Here is a 25,000-nt window from a genome sequence, read left to right on the forward strand (position 1 = left end):
CCTCACACACCTCACACACCTCACACTCCTCACACTCCTCACACATGACATAACACCTCACACACCTCACACTCCTTACACACCTTACACTCCTCACATTCCTCACACTCCTCACACTCCTCACACACCTCACACTCCTCACACATGACATCACACCTCACACACCTCACACTCCTTACACACCTTACACTCCTCACATTCCTCACACACCTCACACTCCTCACACACCTCACACTCCTCACACTCCTCACACTCCTCACACATGACATAACACCTCACACACCTCACACTCCTTACACACCTTACACTCCTCACATTCCTCACACACCTCACACTCCTCACACTCCTCACACATGACATCACACCTCACACACCTCACACTCCTCACACTCCTCACACACCTCACACATGACATAACACCTCACACACCTCACACTCCTCACACTCCTCACACACCTCACACTCCTCACACACCTCACACTCCTCACACACCTCACACACCTCACACTCCTCACACTCCTCACACACCTCACACACCTCACACTCCTCACACACCTTACACTCCTCACACCCCTCACACACCTTACACACACCATCACTCCTAACACACCTCACACTCCTCACACACCTCACACATGACATCACACCTCACACACCTCACACTTCTCACACCCCTCACACACCTTACACATGCCTTCACTCCTTACACACCTCACACTCCTCACACACCTCACACATGACATCACGCCTTAAACACCTCACACATGACATTACACTTCACACCCCTTACACACCTTACACACACCATCACTCCTCACACACCTCACACACCATCACACTTTACAAACCTCACACACATCATCACTCCTCACACTCCTCACTGTACGTCCTGAGATTTACTGCATGTTGAGTTTAATGAGTTTAATCTCAGTCCCTGATCACACAGACTCACTCGTCCATCATCCTATCAGTCATGTTTATTTATACTTTATGTTCCAACATAATTTATTTGTCAGCAAAGAATATAAATGTGTGTGTGTGTGTGTGTGTGTGTGTGTGTGTGTGTAAAACTCTGTCTTGTGCTCAGAGGCGTAAACTGTGCAGGAGATTTATTGTGCTGAAGCAGCGAACAGAAACAGGAACTTTAAAGTTGTCTCTCAGTGTAGCGCTTTGTGATTACAACTTTACACAATACTCACATGTAGACTCACTCTTTGTGTGTGTGTGTGTGTGTGTGTGTGTGTGTGTGTGTGTGTGTTTAGATTGCATTCTGTAGTCAGACTAAAGAATCAGTGGAGGACGTCTTCTTGTCTCACACCAGTATCAAGTTCCCTGAGTTTACACAGCGTCACACCACCGGCAGAGGTACCGACACTGTTTATATGTGTGTGTGTGTGTGTGTGTGTGTGTGTGTGTGTGTGTGTGTGTGTGTGTCTTGGCTTACTCTGCAGTGTGTGTGATGCCACATCTATGTCTCTTCCTCTTACAGAAATGACAATCCGACACAAGAAGCAGTCTGCAGAAGTGTGTGGCGCTCTGGTCTCCTTAAACTACAGGAAGGTACTGAGATCGCACCTCTCACCTGAGCCCCGCCCACTCACTCGTACAGCACACTGTTCACTTATACAGTACATGATGGTGTACAGTGTGACTGTATGTAGTGCACCATGTCTATAATTAACACCTGATTATTTAAACATGTTTACTAGAGTATTAAATAAATCACATTACATTAATTTGAACATTTCTCATCTTCTGTAAATTTCTGTAAATAAGTTACATAAGTTACAGGTCCATTATTTTATTTCCTCAGGTGTCACTGAGCAACAGAGAGGCAGAGAGAACTGTTGCATTTCGGACGACAAGAATTCAGATTTCAGCCGTAACTCCCAACAAATACCAAGGTACAACACACTGTACTGCTCTCGGCCAATCAGAACCCACTGTCCTGCTCTCGGCCAATCAGAACACACTGTCCTGCTCTCGGCCAATCAGAACCCACTGCCCTGCTCTCGGCCAATCAGAACACACTGTACTGCTCTTAGTTAATCAATCAGAACACGAGTGTTACACTGATATTGTGTTTAAATGTCCTGATTCTTGTCTCCCTCTTAGACACGAACTTTCTCACTGTGGATGCGTCTGACATGAAGTCCAAAGGTGTCTCGGTGAGATCTCACCCTTTACACCATTAATACAGTACCAGTAGCAGTAGTGGGAGATGTAGTGGTGGTGGTGGTGGGGGTATTAGCAGCAGGATCAGTAGTAGCCGTAGTGGTGTTAGTGGTAGCAGTAACAGTAGCACTGGTATTTAATGTTGTAGTACAGTGGGGCAAAAAAGTATTCAGTCAGCCACCAATTGTGCAAGTTCTCCCATTTAAAAAAGATAAAAGAGGCTTGTAATTTTTATCATAGGTATACCTCAACTATGAGAGACAAAATAAGAAAAAATCACATTGTAGGACTTTTAATGAATTAATTGGTAGATTCCTCAGTAAAGAGACCAAAGAGCTGTCAAAGGACACCAGAAACAAAACTGTGGACCTGCACCAGGCTGGGACGAATGAATCTGCAGTAGGTAAGCAGCTTGGCGTGAAGACATCAACTGTGGGAGAAATTATTAGAAAATGGAAGACATACAAGACCACTGATAATCTCCCTCCATCTGGGGCTTCACGCAAGATCTCACCCCGTGGGAACTGTGAGCAAAAATCCCAGAACCACATGGGGACCTGGTGAAGGACCTGCAGAGAGCTGGGACCAAAGTAACAAAGGCTACCATCAGTAACACACTGCGCCGTCAGGAACTCAAGTCCTGCAGTGCCAGACGTGTCCCCCTGCTTAAGCCAGTACATGTCCAGGCCCGTCTGAAGTTTACTAGAGAGCATTTGGATGATCCAGAAGAGGATTGGGAGAATGTCATATGGTCAGATGAAACCAAAATAGAACTTTGTGTTTGGAGGTGAAAGAATGCATCCAAAGAACACCATACCTACTGTGAAGCATGGGGGTGGAAACATCATGCTTTGGGGCTGTTTTTCTGCAAAGGGACCAGGACGACTGATCCGTGTAAAGGAAAGAATGAATGGGGCCGTGTATCGTGAGATTTTGAGTGAAAACCTCCTTCCATCAGCAAGGGCATTGAAGATGAAACGAGGCTGGGTCTTTCAGCATGACAATGACCCCAAACACACCGCCTGGGCAACGAAGGAGTGGCTGTATAAGAAGCATTTCAAGGTCCTGGAGTGGCCTCACCAGTCTCCAGATCTCAACCCCATTAAAAATCTTTGGAGGGAGTTGAGAGTCCGTGTTGCCCAGCGACAGCCCCAAAACATCACTGCTCTAGAGGAGATCTGCATGGAGGAACGGGCCAGAATACCAGCAACAGTGTGTGAAGACTTACAGAAAACGTTTGACCTCCGTCACTGCCAACAAAGGGGATATAACAAAGTATTGAGGTGGAATTTTTCTTATTGACCAAATACTTATTTTCCACCATAATGCAAATAAATTCTTTAAAAGTCCTACAATGTGATTTTCTGGATTTTTTATCTTATTTTGTCTCTCATAGTTGAGGTATACCTATGATGAAAATTACAGGCCTCTCTCATCTTTTTAAGTGAGAGAACTTGCACAATTGGTGGCTGACTAAATACTTTTTTGCCCAACTGTATAAACTGCAACCATAATAGTACTAATTATTATTATTATTATTATTATTATTATTATTATCACTGATCTTGCAAAGGATATCTGTCGAACGTTACACAGAACCTGAGGATCTTGCCATGTTTAATCTTTAATTATAATCTGTATTTAATGTAAGCGTTATATTACAAAAACATGTCGTTTCTGCCCCGTGCCGGTGTTCCTGTTCAGGTTCCCAAGATCCAGACGTGCAGCATGAAGCTACAGACGTCTGAGAGCGCGGGATTCACGCTGTGTCTGGATAAAGACTCACGCAGAACCTATCATGGAGTTCAAAGGTCAGAGGTCACTCACTGTGTCATCAGAGATTTTCTTTCTAGCTATGTGTGTGTGCAGTATAGAGAGAGAGAGAGAGAGAGAGAGAGAAACACTCATCGCTAAAAACATTGAGGTTTGGTTGTGTTTCTCATTTTCACAGTGTGGAGATAGAGCCGTGTAAAGATCCCGGGTATTACGTTCAAAAGTCCATGAGGTCAAAGTTCATGACAGAAGAGGACAGCAACTCAGGGCTGAGCAAGTTTATGAGTCGAGGACTTCCTCTTTCGATCAACACCTTCTCGGGCATCATTTCCTGACACGCGAACAGAGAAGGAAGCAGAATCTCACCCCGTGGATGCTGAACTAACCGCTAACTGCTAACTAATTGTGACCCTCGTATTGCGTGGTTATATTTAACATTCTGTTCACGTCACGCATGATAAGACCGTCACTCACTTCCATGCTGCTAAACACAGACACACACCGAATCGTTTCCTCTCAGTGTGTTTAACGAAGAAAAAAATCCAGACAGTCGAGAGGTGCGTTTAAAAACCGCAACTATTAAAATACCTTCCTCTTCCCTTCTCAGAACTCATTTCCGGACAAATCAGGCAGAAAGAGCAGGTTGAGAAGACGTTTAGCCACCCGCTAATTAGCGCTGCTTAGCGATGTGCTAACACACTCATTCTGTAGTCGTATAGAGTGTTAACAGAAACTGAACAAACACTTGTTGCTGTTTTATTTGTTTAAATAAAAGAATAACACAACATGTTTACACACACACACACACACACACACACAGCTAAAATGGTCTCATGCGAATTTATAAACAGCGAGCAGTTTCATTCTGACAGTCACATCACGTCACGTAAAACTGTGTATAAGATTAAATACAGTAACGTGACTAGCCGTGATTACGCCAAGCGCTCGCCTGTGGATCTGCACAATGGTAGTCAGCTTGCTACATAGCTATGGTAATGCTGTCAAGTTTTAAATACAATGAGGTATTAAATTAGCTAGAGTGCTAAACTGTTAGCTTAAGTGGTGACTGTGTAACGATTAGCGATTTCATTAGCATTGAGTTTTATCTCCAACACTAACGCAGTGTGACAGTCGGCTAATTCGCTGAAATGTTGGCTTGCTAAATTGAACAGATGCTAACTACCGCGGTGTGTTTGCTAACTTTCCAGTGTGCTATATAATGACTTTTACTTAGCTCGAACAATAAACAGCTGGCAGTGTCAAGAATCAGAGCAAGAAAACACATTTTAATATTTTTAGAAGTATTGGCACTGCTGAGTATTTTATACAAGGACTGTAACCCTTCGGAGAAGGAAAGCATTCTGGGTAATTTCCTGTCATCTGCAGTTAGTGGTCAGGATGATACGCGGCTAAATATTAGACACGCAGTTGAAGGAGGCACGTAAAGCATGAAGGCACATTTTAGTAGAAGATAATAGAAGTTGAAGAACAAGAACAAATCGTTTATATACGGGTGTTACACTAGTGTAGGGGATTCTAACTCGAACGTTTAATTTTGAAATCATGACAGATTTGACGTGATTGTCGAGCACACTAGTTTACCTGTACACTCTGTGATCGCTGGCTTGTGAATATTTGAATATCTGTATGATAATTGATTTGGCTTTTATTTCCCTACGTCCCCTGGAGTGCTGATTTCATTTTAACATTTGTAATGAAGCTTTCTGTAAAAATGTATGTATATGGATATTGTGAATTATGAATTATAAATAACATTTTAATTTTTTCACTTATGATTTATAAAAAATATACAGTTTATAAAGATGTGCTTGATTCCTTTCTTTAGGTTAATAATCCAGGACTGAAAAGCACAGGGGTGACTGCTTTTAAACTCTAAAACTTTTTAGTTTTATTAATTATTGAATATCTATCCATCCATTAAATGATAAGCGTGCTCATCTACTTAAAATCTTCACACTGGGTCTGAACTCATGACTCACACACGCCTCCGTCCGCTCATCTGCAGCGAGGTGTGCTGTTAAAGGTCACTGCCGTGGATACAGAACCACGGTTGCCATAGCAACGCATTCCGAATTAAAGTTAGCATGAGTATAAAAAACATTTATAAAAATAGAAGCTGCTGTGATTGACAGCTCAGGATTAGTGGCTTGTGAAAAGGACAGAGAGCATTCTGGGACAAACCTACAGTACAGTAAGGAGTTTAAACACAGTGAACAGTGTCACCTGCTGGACAAATGACTCAAATACACACACACACACACACACACACACACACACACACACAATACTTCTGAGATTTTCAAACACTTTGTACATGATAATGAAACTTTAAAATAATAAAGAATACTATATTTTTAAAGAACACATTCATAATAACATTTATTAATTCAAATTCTGATTCTATTTGTCACATACACACTCATACACAGTCATACACAGTCACACACACAGTCATACACACTCATACACTCATACACAGTCATACAGTACGATATGCAGTGAAATGCTTAGACAACTGCGCGTGACCTTAAAATAAAAGACTATGGATAGGAAATAAATATGAAAAATAAAATAGAAGGTAAATTTAACTAGAAAAGAATAAAATAAAATATAAAATTAAAATAAAATAACTGTACAACAAAAATACAGCTGTACAAAGTAGAAATATAGATTTATGTCATTTTTGTGTGGAATGAAGTTAGATATAAATGGTAAGAAAGAAAACGGTAATGTCCAGGGTTGTGCAGTCCACATATTTAAAGTGTCTTGTGATAGAGTGATTTAACTAATGACCACCAGGTGTAGTTGTGCAGTGGACACTAGTGTAAACGAATGTCCAGAATGTCCAGTGTGTGTGTAAAAACCATATGTGTGGGTCAGTACTGTGTGGTGGTGTGATTAAGAGACCTTATCGCCTGCGGGAAGAAGCTCCTCCTCAGTCTCTCTGTGTTGGCCTTCAGGGAGCGGAATCGCTTTCCAGACCGCAACAGAGAGAACAGTCCATTGTTGGGATGGCTGAGGTCCTTCACCATCTTCCTGGCCTTGGTCCAGCACCGCTTGCTGTAGATGGAGTGCAGGTCAGGGAGCTCGGTGTGGATGATGCGCTCTGCTGATCGCACCACCCTCTGTAGAGCTCGTCTGTCCTGCATGGTGCTGTCTCCAAACCAGGTTGAGATGTTTTCCATCAGGATGCTCTCTATGGTGCAGGATTAGAAGTTCCTGAGCACCTTGTAGGGCAGTCTAAAGTCTCTCAAGCGTCTGAGGTGGTAGATGTGACAGGACAATGACAGGTCCTGCGTGATGTGAACACCGAGGTATCTGAAGCTGTCCACTCTCTCTCTCTCTGGGCTCCTGTTGATGACGGGGGTCTGGTAGTTCCTCTCCTGCTTTGTACCAAAGTCCACTATCAACTCCTTTGTCTTACTGATGTTTAGTTAATGGTATCAGTCTGGGTTTAGGTCTCGTCTCAGCACAGAGACAGCGCTGGGTAAAGTGGTAAATGACCTCCTACTGGCCTCTGATCAGGGTCGTGTCTCCTTGTTTGTGTTACCTGACTTTAGTGCAGCTTTGCTTTTGACACCACTGATCAGACTATTCTCCTAAATACATTAGAAAATCTGACTGATTGTTATCATTCATCTACTTCAATAATGACCATTCTACACCTGGAGAAGAACCTCACCTGGTTCCTCAACACCAGCTCTCTGCACAAGAAAGAACAACGTCTTCCTGAGAAGGCTAAGGAAGGCCCAGCTTCCACCAGCGACCCTGACCACCTTCTACAGAGGGACCATCGAGAGCATCCTGAGCAGCTTCATCACTGTCTGGTTTGGGAACTGTACCATCACAGACCGCAAGACTCTACTGGGGGAAGTGAGGACAGCGGAGAAGATCATCGGGGTCTCTCTATCACAGACGTCCACACCACACGCTGCATCCGCAAACCACCAGCATTGTGTCTGATCAGACACACACACACCCCTCACACACATATACACACACCTCACATACACTCTTCACCACTCAGATAAACATTCACCTCTATAAAAAAACTGGACTGATAAACTATTGAAATATTTTTTCTACAGAAAAATTTCTATTCTCCGCTGTTATTTGTACAGGGACTCTCTCTCTCTCTCACTCTCTCTCTATCCCTCTCTCTCTCTCTCTCCCTCTCTCTCTCTCTCTCTTTCTCTCTCTCTCCCTCTCTCTCTCTCTCTCCCTCTTTATCTCTCTCTCTCTCTCTCTCACCCTCTTTATCTCTCTCTCTCTCTCTCTCTCTTTCTCTCTCTCTCTCCCCCTTTCTCTCTCTCTCTCTCTCTCTCTCTCTCGTCTCTGCTGCTACTCACAAGAACTGTTTCCATCAGGCCATTAACCTGCAGGATCACACCCTCTCAGCTGATCACAGTATAGTACATTATGTCATGTTCTCGTGTTGCTGCTCCTGTTTGCACATTTACACTTTATGTTGTTTTGTGTTATCTTTTGTATAGTACGTTTGTATAGTAATCATTTTAATAAAAATAATAATTCATGGTGTCAATTTGGTTTGTCTTAATTGGTCAGCTGCAGTCTTTAGGTGTCCCAGTGATCTAGTTAGTTTCTGTTACGTGATGTTAGTTGTATGAAGCTCCTCGGGCCTGGAGGAACGCTCTTCAGTGTCACTGTGTACTGGACTGTGTATGGCTGAAACCTTTTATTAAAAAGTCAAGTGTGTGAAAGTGCATGCAGATTCAATTGAAGGATTTGTTTACTTTGTCATATGAGAGTTTCAATGCAGATAAAGTTGTATTACAGTAATAATGTCTATTCAATAATACAATTGTAATGAAACAATATTATTGACGGAAATCAGAGTCTCAAAGTCCCTGAAAAGTCTTAAAATTGAATTGAAGACATTTTAAGACTTTTTAAGGACCTTTAGACACTGATTCCCATCATTTCATAACAACTGAATTATTATATAGACATTATTACTTTAATACAATTTGCAATGAAATTGTCATATGAAAAAGGAACAATTCCTTCAATGTAACCTGCAAACACTTCCATGAAGGAGAAATATCCTATGGTTATAAATCTCACCCCAGAATCTCAGATAACCCAATTTACCTCCTGACCTGTCACCCTTCTCCTGATGGAGGCGCTGTGGGACAGTGCTGGGGCTTTCTGTTCTTTTTAAAGAATAAACATGTTGACTTCTGCATCCTGACCTGGAGATACCAAATGGAGTTCAGTGTTTTCTGACTTTAGCGTGTGATTGTGGGGTAAAGACAGATCAGATCAGTGCTGTGGGAAACACACACCTCTCCTTCACCAACGTTATAACAGGATGTTACACTATCGCACCTCACACCAGCCGCCAGAGGGATAAAACAAGACCTACTAACATTAACTGGGACGAGACAACTGTCTCACAAAGCAAACTAACCATGCATGTCTGAACTACAGTGACTACAGGAGCTCATTTTCACACATTTACTAAAGCGACGGACGCTCTAGCAGCAGCAACACATCGCGAGGTTACAGCGGATCGGGGGCCGTACTGGACACGTGCAGGACGAGGCCGACACCACGGGGAAAGGGGTGTGGCTTTTATGATTAGTGACATAATAAGAAGAGTATGTTTAATTAATTTAACTACATAACGTAAAACATAACAGTAATAAACTAACATAAATACACTCAGGCGGAGCCCAAACCCCAGTCACTGGACGCAGTGTCGGTCCCAAGCCCGTTAAAATGGGAGGCTGCGTCAGGAAGGGCCTGCGGCGTGAAAACCAGTCGGTCCACTGTGGCGAGCCCTGGCCTGGAGCAGCTGAAAGACCAACATCATAACAACAACATGTCCCTAAGCTCGCGTGGGCGCGACTTATTACTTGTGACGAGCGGGACTAGCCTTCAAGCTAACAAAGAAAAAGATCGAAGCACAGAGATATTCTTTGTAGCAAACTGGTCCATCAAAATTGATTTAACTTTAACAAGATCACCGAATTCTTGCCATTATTTTAACCAAATAAAAGTAGTTCATTATTATCTATAGGAACAGTGTGCTGTGTGTTTTATGTTAGCGAACATTCTTTAGCTAGCTATGTAGTCGCTGGTAGGTGGTTAGCGTTAGCAAACATACACTAGAAGAAGTTTGTAGAAAAATGTTGTTCATCGTGGATGACTTTAAATTTTAAATGTAACAGACTTTCCCACAGAATGTTTGTGTGTTTGTTTATCAAAACGAAATATTATGACTTTTAGTTCCACAAGAGGGAGCCATTGTTTTTTGTAAAAAGTTACATTCAATAGATTAAATAGGTACGTTTATTTAAGATTGAATCCGTTATTTAAATTACAACACGTGATATATTATTGTATAGATGGAATATTTTATTAAATGATAGACAATTATTTATATTTTCTTAACCAAACCTGCAGTCAGTGAGGGGACCTGTGTGACATTATGGACCAATAGCGAGCGGTCAAGCGAAAACACGAGCCAATCAGGAGAGAGTGGGCGGGGTCAGAAGGGTCGCGAAGGAGGCGTGAAGAAAGAAGCGCGAGATAGGGGGATATGGAGTAGCGCCGTGGTGGTGGGAGGAGCTGTGGGCGGGGCCTGAAATAACGGATAACGTCGGGTTAGGTTGGTGTGGGCGGTGCCGATATAAAAGAGGGGCGGTGCTGAGGTTAGGTTGAGGCGTGCGCAGCATCAGTGAGGGGAGAGACAAGGCGCGAGCGCTGACCGACTGAGACCGGAGGCTGAGAGTCGCGCGCGCGCTGGACCCGGGACTCGGCCTTCTCCTCACACACACACACACACACACACACACGGAGCTGTCTCTGTGTCTGTCTCACCGCCTGCGCCCTCTGTAAGTCTGGGGTTTATTTGATAACTGTGAGTAGCGGCTCGGTGTTAGTGTTAGTGTGAGGACTTTTCGGGGTGATGGTGAGGGGAGGCTGAGGAGAACTCATTTCATTATCTCTGTGTCTCCTAAATGTTTTCTTATTCCGTGTTAAATATACTAATCCAGCCTCGGAATGTGTGTAGAGTTAGAACGGTAAGTTGCCTGAGCTCCATCCCCTCAGGGCCAAGGCTAGGCGTGCGGCTAACGGGTTCTGCTGCTCATAAAGCTAGGTGGGGTGTTTCTCTCTCTCTTTCTCTACACCCGTATTCTGACGCGAAATCCCGCCTCAGGCGCCTTAGATTGACAGTTAGTTCGAGCGCGCGAGCGGGGCCGCTGATTGGGCGTGTACAGTCGGACGCGCGTGAGGGAGAACTCCCAGCCAATCGTGGCGTAGTAGGCGGGAAAATGTCAGCCAATCACCGCGCAGCAGGCCAGTTGGCTAACGGTGTCGTCCTGAAATGCCGCATTCGGTCAAGTTAAAATATATATATATGTATTTGTATATTATTATCGCTGTCTAAGCCTATATTAATATATATCTATTCTCTCGGGTGTTTTCGTTTTGTTTATTTAGTTATTTAATCTTATAATTATTCAACGTTTTTTTGCAGCTGGCCTGAATGACTGGAGCAGGGCCGAGTCCCTAATTTCTCCTGACTCCCTGTACAGGTGCCCTACATAGGGAGCATGGGGGGGGCACTCCCAACACCTATATCTGTTTAATACGGCACACAGTCAGGATAAAGGGTCAGATGAAGAGTTTACATTACCTATGTATGCTGTGTGTGTGTGTGTGTGTGTGTGTGTGTGTCACCCTGTTCTCTGGAGTTTTTAGGTCACCACGTCAGGCCTCTGTCTGTCTCTGAGCTCACTTCTGCAGGAACCTGAAGTGTTCATGGTTTTATTTTTAATCATACACGTGTATTGATTATGTAGAAGCTGCAGTGGTGCGGTGCCAGTGTTGGAGTCACTCCCTCCGGGGGTTCAGTTTGTGTGTCGAGGTCGTGGTCTTAAACACTCCTGTTGTATATACGTGGTGTAAACATTTAGACGTTAAACAGAGCGGTAAAATAAACATATGTGATTAGGTGTGTGCTAATGTCTTTTCATCTTGGCAGAAAAATAATAATAGTATGATAATTGTAAAAAAAATGGAATTCTGAATCAAAGCAGTAAAAGTAAATGTACTGCTCATAAAGAAAGTTTTTATCCCATACAGAGGTAATTCAAATAATTACTTTAAGTAAGAAAGTAAAGCTGATGATTTATGCGGGGTGAGCGTGGTGGTCAAACTTGTAATCCTTGTTCTAATCCATGTGTGTTTCTCTGTTCCCTCGGTAGGTGGCCTACTCTTTAATCCCCAATGCCGGAGATGGCTCAGCGGAGCGGGCAGGAGGACCCGGAGCGCTACCTCTTTGTGGACCGGGCCGTGGTCTATAACCCGGCTACGCAGGCCGACTGGACGGCCAAGAAGCTAGTATGGGTTCCGTCGGAGCGGCACGGGTTCGAGGCGGCCAGCATTCGGGAGGAGCGAGGCGAGGAGGTGATGGTGGAGCTCGCCGAGAACGGGAAGAAAGCCCTGGTGAACAAAGACGACATCCAGAAGATGAACCCGCCCAAGTTCAGTAAGGTGGAGGACATGGCCGAGCTCACCTGCCTCAATGAGGCGTCCGTGCTGCACAACCTGAAGGACCGCTACTACTCCGGACTCATTTACGTGAGTGTCACACCCAATCGATCGATGAGAATAAGGATACAAGGAACGTTTTAAGTGCGTTTATGTTATGAGGCATGCATTAGACTATTCTGAAAGCTTTTGTTATCAGTTGTAGTATAGAGTTTTACGGAGGAGATAAAGAAGGAAGGAACCAGGTTAAGACAAATAAAGGACGAGTGCAGGAGCATTTCTGTTGGGGTTCCACCGCATGCTGTGAAAACAGGAGGCTGAGAATGATGAGGTCATCTTGGAATGTTAGTCGACTGAGGTTGTGTGTGTGCGTGCGCTCATACACACACATGCGCACACACTCTTCTTTAATCATGGTTTAGTACATTATACTGATTGTAACACATCAGGTGATGAAGGCAGTGATCTCCATCTTTTGGACAGTTAGCAGGAAATAAAACTGTGTGTGTGATTAAGTTAAAAGCCTCCTACTAAGTTGTTTGGATGATTAGTTTCTTCCTCTTATCGTTAGACTCTCTCTCCTCTGGGCTGACGTTGAGGTTTATCTGTTGCTGCAAATACAGGCAGGTTCACGTCTAAATCTCGTGCAGAAACGTGTTGGTGGGTGAAATGCAGGAGGGGTTGACTCGTACATCCTGCCCTTCACTCCTGAGTCTGGGACTCGCTGACCTCATGAACCTCATCTGAGCGAACGACAGGTTATCGAATCAGCCCTGCGATTCTGTACCGCTCACTCACTCGGTCAGCGTTTTTCTTAAAATTAGCGTTTTCTCGCTTGGGGGGGCGTGGGTGTAAATGACACACTGCAGTGTCTGAGCTGCACTACTGGAACATTCAATGTACACTTCATACACTTTATACGAGCCGCGTTTTCATCAGCATGTGCGGGAAATCTGTTTTATAGTATTTGATTATGAATAAGTTTTTCAAATTCAAATTTTATTTGTCTCATACACAGTACGATATGCAGTGAAATGCTTATACGACCGCCGGTGACCTTAAAAAGAAAATAAAAACTATATATAAGGAATAAATATTAATAAAAAGAAATTAAATACAAAAGAAAATAAATGTAACTAGTAAAATAAACAAACTGTACAAATAAGGGCATAATAAAAATATAGAAATATAGGAATATGGAGGTGTGTGTGTGTATATATATATATATATATATATATATATATATATATATATATATATATAAAATTGTAAAATGTGCAAAATGGCAGATATATATAAACATGTATTGTATAAAGTGACTTATAAAAGTGTTACATTAGTAATAAATAATAAACAGACAAGTGAAAGAGGACTAGACAGGAAAGGTGGGAGATGTAAAGCCTTGTCTCCTCTTTAAGCTGTGTGTGTGTGTGTGTGTGTGTGTGCGTGCGTGTGTGCGCGCGCGCGCACGTGTGTCACACACTTGTGCCGGACAAAGCCGAGCAGTGGTAGTTGAGTTAAACTTAGCATAGTGACTCAAGAGATCAGACCTGCTTATGTAAAGCTGGGCGTTTTTAAAATCAGACAAACCAAATGATAAAAACATCAATAAGCTCATGGTGTGGTTAGTTAGCAGAAGCGCTAGTAAGCTAGTGTTATCAGTGAGTGTGCGACATAAACTGAGACAGAGGACACTGAGCTCGGCGCTTCAGATTACTTTAAACCAAGCGAGTTATTTTCTTTACAGTTTGGTCTGCAGTTTCATGTTGCACAAATAGTGTTTAAAACAAGGTCAGATTTGTGTGTGTGTGTGTGTGTGTATAGAGTGGGCAGGAACATCCTGTACTCAGACTTTGCCCAACTCTAGTAGTGTTTACAGATTTTGAAAAAAAAAGTAGGAAAGGTTAGAAATTATATGTTGAGTGTGTTCCAGTCTCGCTGTCGGCCCCGTCCCAAACCACATACTACTGTACTACGTTGTGCCAAAATCATACATACCACACGGCTCATAAAACCATTTCCCATAGTTTTATCATAGCGCTGTACTTGTCTCCTTTTCCTGATTTATCATCAGGTGGAGTTCGATCACATTCCTCTGGTCTCGTTAAATCAATAGTTATTTCTTTACTCTCATCATTTTTCACTCTGGGTCCTGGAAAGTTAAACCATCCAACATCAAAATCGTTATCATTTGATGAAAAGTTGCTGATACCCAACAGTACCGAGGTTTAGCGTATTAAAATTGTCTAAACAAATAGAGTTGCTCGGATAAAACATAACGTAAAACATCAGACAAACTTTTTGCGAGCCGTGTCCTGTATTCTCCCTGCTCCACATCGCCCCCTCCAGTAACTCCTTCTGTACGGTTCATTTATTTTGTTTCCCTCCAGACGTATTCCGGACTTTTCTGCGTGGTGATAAACCCGTACAAGAACCTGCCTATTTACTCAGAAAACATCATTGAGATGTACCGCGGCAAGAAGAGGCACGAGATGCCACCTCACATCTACGCCATCTCCGAATCGGCCTACAGGTGCATGCTGCAAGGTAAGGGTGACCCCAAGTGTGTTCTTGTGGAATGAAGAATGCATGTTGTTTTAGCTGAAAGTAATTTTCACAGAGCAGTGTGAGAGACTAAAAAACAACAATTCTGTAAAAAGTGACAGTTTTATCTTTGTACAAATTGTACATCTCATGTAGGTTCATGTGTAAGGTTTAGCAGGAATTAACAACTTTCAAATTTAGGAGCGAATATATAATCAGTGAGAATTATAAGTTAGATTAAAAAAACTTCAGATATAAACACAACATCTGAGGTGAAAACATCAATTACACAGTAAAACATTGTTACAGAATTGTACTGTAAGTTCACTTTTTAGAAATCATTTTATTTTTTAGAAAGCATTTTTTTTATTGTTTAGTTTTAGTTAATTTGGTAAGGATTACAGGGTTCTAGTACGATTTAATACATGTTGTAATAAACCAAAAAAAGAGAGCTATGTAGTTAATAGAATAATAAAGTCTTACTGGGAATTATGGGTTTTGGGTAAACCTGAGTGTTTCTGGACTGGAAGGTGAGGAATAGTTTTAGCTGAGAAACACAAGGTTTTGGGTAAAAACAATAATTTTGCAGCTAAAAATGAGTGAGTAGTGAGGATGATGAACAGGAGGTTTTGGAAATCGGGTTTTATTTCTGTATCTATTTTTGTTAGATAAATATTCTGTGTATTCAAGTGTATATAATTTACTAGCTGTAGGTAACTGTTAAACAGAAAAAAGCTTCAGTGAAATAACTCCTGCAGACACATTTTTGGACACTAATACCCAGTTTCTGAGATTTATTTTTAAATGTGCGAGTCTGTTATTTGTGCAATAAATTGATTTCTGAATCTGAGTGACAGTTCGGGTCAGTCGGGGAAGTCGAGAGAGACGGTTCACCCTGTTCCTGAACAACCGTATCTCAGATTGTGCAGGTTTAAATTGCCACCTGGTCACAGACTGCGCGCACGCACACACACACACACACACACACACACACACACACTGCACTCACGTTTCTTCTTCCTGAAGAGAAATTCCACTCCATCATTATCCAGGTTTTTTTGCATAACTTTCTTTTCCTTTAAGTGTTTCAAGAAGCTTAAATTCTTACACACACACACACACACACACACACACACACACACACACACAGGGCCCGGCTTGCGTTCTGGCCTTATTTAGTTATACTGGCTCTTGTGAGTTTTTATTGTACATGACGTAAGCAGCAGGAGAAATGGAAAGTATTTCCAAAGGTAGCTATTATATATATATATATTCTTTTCTTTTTTTTCAGCCTCTGGAGATAAATTAATTTTACTTGGCCACAATGCAGGGAGAAGACAGAGAGAGAGAGTGTGTGTGTGTGTGTGTGTGTGTGTCCTGGCTTTTCTCTGCGGTGGGGCCTTTGGGTTTCTGCAGATTTGAGGAATGAAAAACAGTTTTTGCAGCACTTCTGATTGGATAGATGGTTTTAGCTCTTCTGTGTATTGTTTTGTTACTTTCTCTCTTTTTTAACATAAACTGTGTGTATCCACGTGAAGATTAAAAAGTAAAGTTTAACTGTAATAGTGTTTAGGTTACTGTATTACTGTATCACACCAGAGACGGTACACACAGGAGCCCTAACCTCTCTCTCATCTCAGCTGATTAATGAAGGCGTTTCCACGAGTGATATCTGAACATACAGTTTGTTCACAGTGCTGTCTTTATTCACTCACACTCACACACACACACACACACACACCTCATGCTTGGAGGTCCCCCCCAGTGGACCTCGCCCTCAGTCCTGTTCACATCTTCAAGCTCTTATTTATTTATTTTAATACTGTGTGTGTGTGTGTGTGTGTGTGTGTGTGTGTGTGTGTGTCTCATTTCCTGGAGAGAAATCCTGTCTCCTTGAGATCTCTTTAAACCTGAACCCCTTCCTTATCCAAGACGCCTGCCCCCAGTCTGACTTTGGTGTGCTACAGTATGTTCTCTTCTGACTGAACCTATTGTCTCTGTGATTGACACAATGCCCCGTCCCCCTCGGGGAAGACAGACGGTTTTGCTCTCTTTGGTATTAGACCTCATGACCTCCCACCTACAGCCTTGTAGTGGAAAGTCGAGTCAGATCTCAGCACCTCCTGGGGAGATGTCATTAACGTTGGTTAACCGGGAGAATAATAGTGTGAGGTGTGATTGACGGCTGGTGCAGCGAGCTGTTTACACATCTGGACGTGATTCCATCAGTCTGGTGTGTGCTGATCACTCGGTGTTCGTTTGAGAGAGAAGTGATGTGTGTGAATACACTGTCCACCTCTCAGCTTTTATCTGCTGTGTGGGTTATTTGTGTGTGTGTGTGAGAGAGAGAGACTCTTTATCTGTTTGAGACACGCCCTGATCCAGAATAGTGTATTTAATATAACTCTATTAATTATTAAAGCTGGTTTGTTTATTAATGCTTTATTTGTTGTGTGTGTGTGTGTGTGTATAGCTCCAGCTTATTGTAATGACTTCATGAGCACGTTTCTCAGCGCTAAGCTCTTGGGGTTTATGTGTGTCTGCCGAGTGGAAAGCGAGCAGGAGGACTTATCTTCTGGAACGTTCCACTTCTTCTTCAGCTGTCGTGTTTCAATCAGCGGGAGGTGTAGTGCACATAAAATGGTGGCTTTCGGAGTGTCCGACCCTCGTTGTGGGGTACAATGGAGCCTTTGTGCAGCTGTGTGTGTGTGAGAGACACACTGGGGGGAATTTCCTCATGCGCGCTCTCTCTCTCTCTCTCTCTGCGCTGGCACAGCAACAAGCATCAAGCCTGCTGTGATTATCACCACGCTCTGTTGTTTTACATTCTACACAGTTTACACAGCAGCGCTTCTCTTCACTACACTGCGTCCTGATTGGTCAGAAGGTGTTGATTAATTCTCTATAACAGCAGCTCTGACTGTAGCACAGGGTTATATTTACAGGCTGCGCTAATCATAAACACATTAAACTGTGTGTGTGTGTTGGACATAAGTGTAAGGAGTCTGTGTAACACCTTGTGTTGTGGTTTTTGGATAGATAAATAATTATTATTAATTTTATTTTTTTTTGTCTGTTTGTTTGAGCGCACATCACGTAAAAACTACTGAAATCATTTTAATGGGGTTTCCACAGGTGTATTGGGCCGAGCTTGAGGTAACATATAGGTTTGGTTTAATCTCAATCAGCCCATGGGAAGGGAAGCTAATATGCTAATTTGAATGGAAAATGCTCTTATCATAAAAAAAAAGACCTTGAAAACATAATTAACCACAGATGGCGCTGTTTATTTTATTTTTTTAAATATGCGCTCGCAAGAGTGCAATCTTACTAATAATGGCAATCTCGCACCTTCATCCCGCCCACTTCACGGTAACGAATAAAAATTTTAGTTTGGTCCAAAATTCAACAGATAGACTACTTTTTGTTTTTTTTGGGGACGCAGCCCTGATCAGGTCAAAGCCCAGATTTTTACCCCACAGTAACACCAAAAGAAAGGTTACGTGTGGTTTGGGTTGGACCAGCACAATGTTTTGTCACTCCTGCGCGTAAAACACACACACACACACACACACACACACACACAGGGGCGCATCTGCCTTTGATGGATTTTCCAAATATTTTCCACGGTCTCTATCGGTGCCTGTTGACTGCAGTGAGTTTGTAATTACAGCGAGTACGGAGTGTGTGTAGAGGCAGCACATCGCTCGCTTAAACGAAAACATCTGTGTTTTTAGGGGAAACATGGGCTTCCAGGCCGCTGTGGGGAAACCACATACAGAGGGGGAAACTACAAAATTAAATCATAAAGAGTAGAAAGTCGTCTCCGCTTTAAGCAGGATTAAATAAAGCGATGATCATCATACTTAAAGATGGAGAACCGGCTGCCGCTGCCAAAAGGTGACTCACCTGTCCTGGTTTTGTTCGTTTTCTGCACCCGGATCAGCGGTGTCACCCGATTCTCGATCCTCAGTCAGTGGAGTAACCACGGCAACCCTGTGATTAGAAGATGACGCTAACAGGCAGGAGGGTGGACTCTGTTTAAAAATAGAACCTTCGTGAGTTTCCGTCTGTTCTACAGCCGCCGTGTCTGTTGAACCGCTCAGACCCTGAAACGGCCCTGGTTTACATTTCGCCATTAAAATTCTCAGCTGACGATAAAGTTACTATATTCACTAATCAGGCGTGTCCTGAAGTTTGCTTTCTTCAACATGACTGGGATGAGACTACCTGACGGAGAAACCTTTTTTTATTGGTAACATTAAAGTAAAAGCATGCTCTGTAGATCCTGATTGTTTAGAAGCTGTGTGTGAAACGACGCAGGTACGGAGTGGGAAACTGCTCGCGATGAGGAAACCATTTGATGTTTTTAACTCTGGAAGGTCAGGACATCACACCATGTAGATTTAATATCTGCCAGAGCTTCATCTCTTGTGTTTGTGTTCCTCTGCACTCAGTCTGAGGAGGAATGTGAGCTCGTACGTGTAGACTTTGCTCTCCTGGGCTTTTGGAGCTTGGCTTCCTCCACCTGGTCCTAATAAACCCAAAAGAACAGTAATGTGTCTCAGCACTCTGTGTCTTTGTGAAGTAGCTCCAGGTCTCGCTGCTTCCACCTGGACTGCTGCAGAGTTTCAGAAGGCCGGGGCCTCAGTCACCGCGTCTTCAGAATCACACGACTCAGCACTCCTCTTCTCACTGTCGAGTCACACACACACACACGCTTTACTGCTTATCTGCTCATCGCTTTTACTCCATTTCCCGTCCTAGTGCTTAGAATGCTGCTTTTATACAGAGAGTTTTGTGTTGTTTAATTGTATGTTGTATCTCCTTCCTGGGGTTTGGTGTTGACTGTTAATGTCCCGTCTGTAACCTGAATGTTGCAGGTCACGTCGGTAAAGTTGTTAGCTTCTTCACCTGGTTTAATAAAAGTGGGCGATAATGGTCAAGGTAGCTTTCACATTATTTACACGATTGAACAAATCTACAGAATTTCTCCAGTAAAGTAAATGTTAATTCATGGTGCATGATCATGATGATGATGATGATTGTACATTTGTGGATGTTTTAGTCTAAAGACCAGTGTTGTGAACACACAGAAGAGCCAATAACACGGCGGCCTTCATCATCCTGAAGCTTGTGGGCGGAGCCTGTAATGGTAACGTTTCTGTATCAGGAGTTCTGACAGTGTTGCAGTTTCCCCTGGATGAACACGTGACGTGACGTGTTAAATACGGTTTCTTTTCCTCGCCGTGAGCTGTGTTCTGTTTAAAGGTTTTCTCAGTCATAAATATTTTTAGATTTATTTAAAGTAGAGGTAGACCCGTACCCCCTGTAGTGACCCTGTGATGACCACAAATACCCAGTGAGTGTATCCTGCCTGTCCCTGGCTCTCAGGATGCGCTGTGTTCTGATTGGTCAGTGAAGTAGAGCCCGGGTTATTGTCACACTCCTGCTTTGTAATGCTGCGTCAAAACTTTGCTTCTCCATCAGCCCCGTGGTCGGAGACTGGAGCTCTTCCATTTTCCATTGATTCTATATTCAGCTGTCTTTCCTTCCCCGCTGAGAATCGCAGGAATTTGCCGTACAGAGAGAGAGAGAGAGAGAGAGAGACAGCTGCTTGATGTATCCCATGATGCAGCAGTCAGTCAGTCAGTCAGTCAGTGGGCGAGCATGACGAAGCAGTTGGTGATGTCGGAGGAGTCACGCTCTGTAGACGGATTTTAGTGTGACGTGAGTCACCCGGCTGCTTCTGGCAGACTGGCGCCGATCCCCCGGTTCTGACCTGCGTGCTGTCCGGTCCCGGGCCGGTGCTGCTGTCGTCTAACAGCTGTCGTGTTGGGTTTCAGCTACTTTTTATCTCCTTGTTGGTCAGAAGGTGTTGATTAATTCTCCATAGCAGCAGCTCTAACTATTTCCATAGTATATAGCCGTTTCCATAGTAACGGCTCATTCACATGGTCGTTATATAGTGCACACTCTGTAGAGTTTCTCAGTCATGTGATGAGGGAGGAAGGGGAGAAGGGGAGAAGGGGACTACTCCAGTGAGGCAGCTCAGTACAGTCAGAGGAATGTGTTAAAAAGTCATGTCTTGTTTTTTTCTGCACATTTGCTTTTACACCTCTCTCACTTTATATCATATAAAACTGAAAAATTCTTCTCCCCCCTTTCTGACCTCTGACCTCTGAGTCAGTCCTGGAAATCAGGTTGGAGACAAAACATCAATCTGTACTGCTGATTCCACTTGGACTTATTTTGCCAGCTGCCCCCCCCTCCCCCCAACAACCCCAATCCTGAACCACCACCAACACGCCCCCCCCCCCCATCCTACAGAAACCCTTTCTGCCCCTCCACAAGATTAACGAGCCGCAGCATTCCTCACATACCAAACTCCATCAGCAGCAGACGACGGAGACGGAGCGAGCAGGAGCCCTGACTGTCTGCACATGTCACCCCTTAAACTTAATTCTGATTTACGCAGCAGGAAATAAACAGGTTTCATTCAAAATTAAAGGTGATGTGTGTTTGTTTTACATACACACAGTTTAAACAAAAAGTAAGGATAATTTAATAATTTTTTTTTAAATGTGATAGAAAATGTGAGAGAGGTTCTACACCCAACATCCAGCTGTCTGAAGGAATGTAGCATGGAGCACACACACACACACACAACTAAATGTGTAATAAGCGGTTCTAAGCGGTACAAATATAATCCTGTTTTATATATGTATATGATCAAATATAAAATAAAATTATTTTAACCTTAGTCAAGCAATAGAAAAATGCCTAGCTTTAAAAAAAGTTATAAATTAAATACAAATAAAAGTAATTCTATTCTGCACTGATTTGAATATTACACAATAATTAAATGCAAATGTGCTTATTTGCATGTCTTGAAGTCCCTGAGTGTTTTAAATATCGCACTGTGTTGTAAAACTGGTTATAGTTGCATAAATAAAACACACACACACACATGGCATGAGCCTAAAGGTGTGAGCCGAGCTCCCTGCGCTTAACCCGTCCTGAATAAGTAGATAAACGTTATCTTTATCATGTGTATTGACCAGAATACAGAAACGCAGGTCTGGGATCTGAGTACTGGCTCTAAAGTCTGTGTAACTGAAACGAGAGCTGATCTGAGGTCAGTGTAGAGTAAATCATAAAGGAGACGACTTTATCACCAGACCTGAGGTGTTGTCTTCATCTCCTCTCCTATTGATTTGCCTTGAGCAAGTGAAGTGTCTTTGTTATAATGTGCAGCACTGCCCCCTAGTGTCCACACACACACACACACACACACACACACACACACACACAGGTTGTCGTGTTCAGGTTTATCGTCCAGATTCTGCATAACTTTGAGTCGGGGGAAAATCCCTGAGGTTGTGTAAGAGCCTGAGACTGTGAGGCTGAAGTCAGTCCAGATGTGTGTGTGTGTGTGTGTGTGTGTGTGTGTGTGTGAGGGAGTGAATGAAGCTGTGATAACGGGATTGGAACACGACCTGTAGGAGGTGTTAGATTCCTCAGGTGTGTGTGAATAAAGCTCCAAGCTCCGGGGTGTGAATTATGCCTCGGTACACGAATGAGCGGTTTATATTAGTGTGTGTGTGTGTGTGTCTCCTTTTGTCTCTTGCTAAAAAATTCCTGAAACACATGTTGCTGTAGATTTGTCCATAAAAGGAGCAGGACCGGCGCTGTGCTCTCTCTACCTACCGAACAGCAGGGAGCGTCTGTCTGTCTGTCTGTCTGTCTGTCTGCAGGTAGCAGGGGACGTCCTAATGTTCTTAAATCACTGAGTGATGACTAAATGTTCTGGACGGAGCTCTGCGTTCTGTCGTGTGAGGATCCAGACTGTTAAAGTTCTAGAAGCAGCTCTGGGTAACGGGGTGTCTGTTAAACACTCAAGTCCTCAAAAGATCAGTTCCAGGGTCACATCACTTACTCGTCTTACACACACACACACACACACACACACACACACACACACAGGAGCACAAGTAGGAAATGGCAGTTTTTCCAAAATTAAGAATATCAAAATAAGCGAATCTAAGTTACACTAAAGATAAAAGTTGGTTGTTTTGTAAAACTGTTGTGAATTTTATTTCTGGTGAGGGTGTGTGTTGCTGAAATCCGTTCCCCTGATCCCTCAGTGGTGTTAGAGGTGAAGAACAGATCAGAGTCTCACTCAGGATCCAAAATATCAGTTTTTAAAACCATTAAAATCAAATCCTTCTGCAGTGTGTCGTGATCTCCTCCTCCTCCTCCTCCTCCTCCTCCTCCTCACTGCTTATCGTCAGCGTTCTTTCTCTCTCTCTCTCTATCTCTCCATCCCTCTCTCTATCTCTCCACACTTTATCACTCTGCAGACCTGGAGCTCAGAGACGGGTCAGGGGGACTTTCTCTCTCTCTCTCTCTCTGATATCTAAAGCTGGAGAAACACCAGACCTCATTTTTAACGATCCCAGAGTCTGAGAACATCACACACACACACACACACACACCTCTGTTCCTCGTTCATCGCTTATCACACACTTCTCCTACACTTCACTGTGAAGACCAGAGCAGAGTTGTGTATCCTTATTTGCTACTCGTGTGTGTGTGTGTGTCTCTCTCTCTCTCTCTCTCTCTCTGTGCCTGTGTGTGTGTGTGTGTGTGTGTGTGTGTGTGTGTGTGTGTGTGTGTTGCAGTAAAATACTGAGAGTAACTTGTGGATCTGAGTTCCTGTTGTCACATCAAAGTTGATTATTTTCCTCTCACAGCATCTTCCCTGGTGTTTTATTCCACTTGCACCACAACAAATCACCATCAGTGATAGTGATCGTCTCTGTCTCTCTCTGTCTCTGTCTCTCTCTGTCTCTGTCTCTCTCTGTCTCTCTCTGTCTGTCTCTCTCTCTCTCTCTCTGTCTCTCTCTGTCCCAGTGTCTCACATTTGTCTCTCGCTCTCCTGTGTGTCGTGTACAGACAGACCTTGGGAGGCGGTGTGCTGGTATTTGTGTAGCTGCTCTGGTGTGTGTGTGTGTGTGTGTGTGTGTGTGTGTGTGTGTGTGTGTGTATGTGTTTTGTGATAACTTCATTGCTCCAGTGTAGAGAAAGTGTGTGAACACCCCAGATATATTTGGAACATTGCATACACAGCACAGGTGGTACAGGACTTTTCTCTTGTGTGTGTGTGTGTGTGTGTGTGTGTGCTGAGTGTGTGAGAACTGCTTACTGAGGTGTGTACTTCTGTCAGAGTAATCACCACACCGATTGACACACACACACACACACACACCCACACACACACATTTTTGTGGTTAGGAGAATGCAGTGTAGTGTGTGTGTGTGTGTGTGTGTGTGTCCGGTCTCCTCCTCAGGTCTTCGCAGGAAGCCTGCATGGAGAATGAGTGCTGAGTGTGTTCCTGTATGTGAGGGTGAGGGTCAGTCTGGGGTCAGAGGTCAGTGTGAGGCACAGCTGTACTGTCCCCTTCCTCTAAGTGATATCAGACCGTGGTGTGTGTGTGTGTGTGTGTGTGTGTGTGTGTGGGATCTTTGATCTGTCTGCATCTGCAGCTAACTGAGCAGCGTGTATCTCCGCCATAAATATCTCCGAACCAACTGGACCTCGCGGGGTGAGAAGGTGTGAACACTTACACTTAAACACAGGATTATAAAGAAACACTGATGTTTTACCTCCTCAAACGCCTCCAAAGTCTCAACTGTGTGTGTGCAGGTTAAGTGACTGTGATCACGCGGGCACGTGCGGCTTCTACCACACGTGATTTCTGAGTAATTAGCGCTGGCAGTGTTGTGAGACGTGTGTAAGTGTGTGTAATGAGTGTGTTTAAGACTAATTCTCTTATTGTGTTTGGAGAAAAAGGCAGATTGGAGGCTTTTAACACATGTGGTTTTTGATGATGTAACCACATAACAATGTGTGTGTGTGTGTGTGTGTTGTCACTCTGAAGCTCCTGCACTCGGTACAGAA

The 25,000-nt window shown here is 43.3% G+C and overlaps 2 protein-coding genes across 4 annotated transcripts in view; both read left to right on the forward strand.

Moving 5' to 3' along the window:
* Window positions 1–5,763, forward strand: part of LOC128526601 (phosphoinositide 3-kinase regulatory subunit 6) — a 14,910-nt gene extending 9,147 nt beyond the window's left edge. For both annotated transcript variants that reach the window (XM_053498615.1, XM_053498614.1), the window contains exons 15-20: window positions 1,263–1,365; window positions 1,490–1,560; window positions 1,814–1,904; window positions 2,116–2,168; window positions 3,880–3,986; window positions 4,127–5,763. In XM_053498615.1, coding sequence (XP_053354590.1) covers window positions 1,263–1,365; window positions 1,490–1,560; window positions 1,814–1,904; window positions 2,116–2,168; window positions 3,880–3,986; window positions 4,127–4,283 — 582 coding nt within the window. In that variant the 3' untranslated portion in view covers window positions 4,284–5,763. The remainder of the gene's footprint in view (window positions 1–1,262; window positions 1,366–1,489; window positions 1,561–1,813; window positions 1,905–2,115; window positions 2,169–3,879; window positions 3,987–4,126) is intronic.
* Window positions 5,764–10,670: 4,907 nt separating this feature from the next.
* The window catches only part of myh10 (myosin, heavy chain 10, non-muscle), a 36,621-nt gene continuing 22,291 nt past the window's right edge, over window positions 10,671–25,000 (forward strand). For both annotated transcript variants that reach the window (XM_053498612.1, XM_053498613.1), the window contains exons 1-3: window positions 10,671–10,829; window positions 12,207–12,582; window positions 14,883–15,039. In XM_053498612.1, the coding sequence (XP_053354587.1) occupies window positions 12,229–12,582; window positions 14,883–15,039 (511 nt within the window). In that variant the 5' untranslated portion in view covers window positions 10,671–10,829; window positions 12,207–12,228. The remainder of the gene's footprint in view (window positions 10,830–12,206; window positions 12,583–14,882; window positions 15,040–25,000) is intronic.

Source organism: Clarias gariepinus, chromosome 6, assembly GCF_024256425.1.
Source record: "Clarias gariepinus isolate MV-2021 ecotype Netherlands chromosome 6, CGAR_prim_01v2, whole genome shotgun sequence".
Lineage (NCBI taxonomy): Eukaryota > Metazoa > Chordata > Actinopteri > Siluriformes > Clariidae > Clarias > Clarias gariepinus.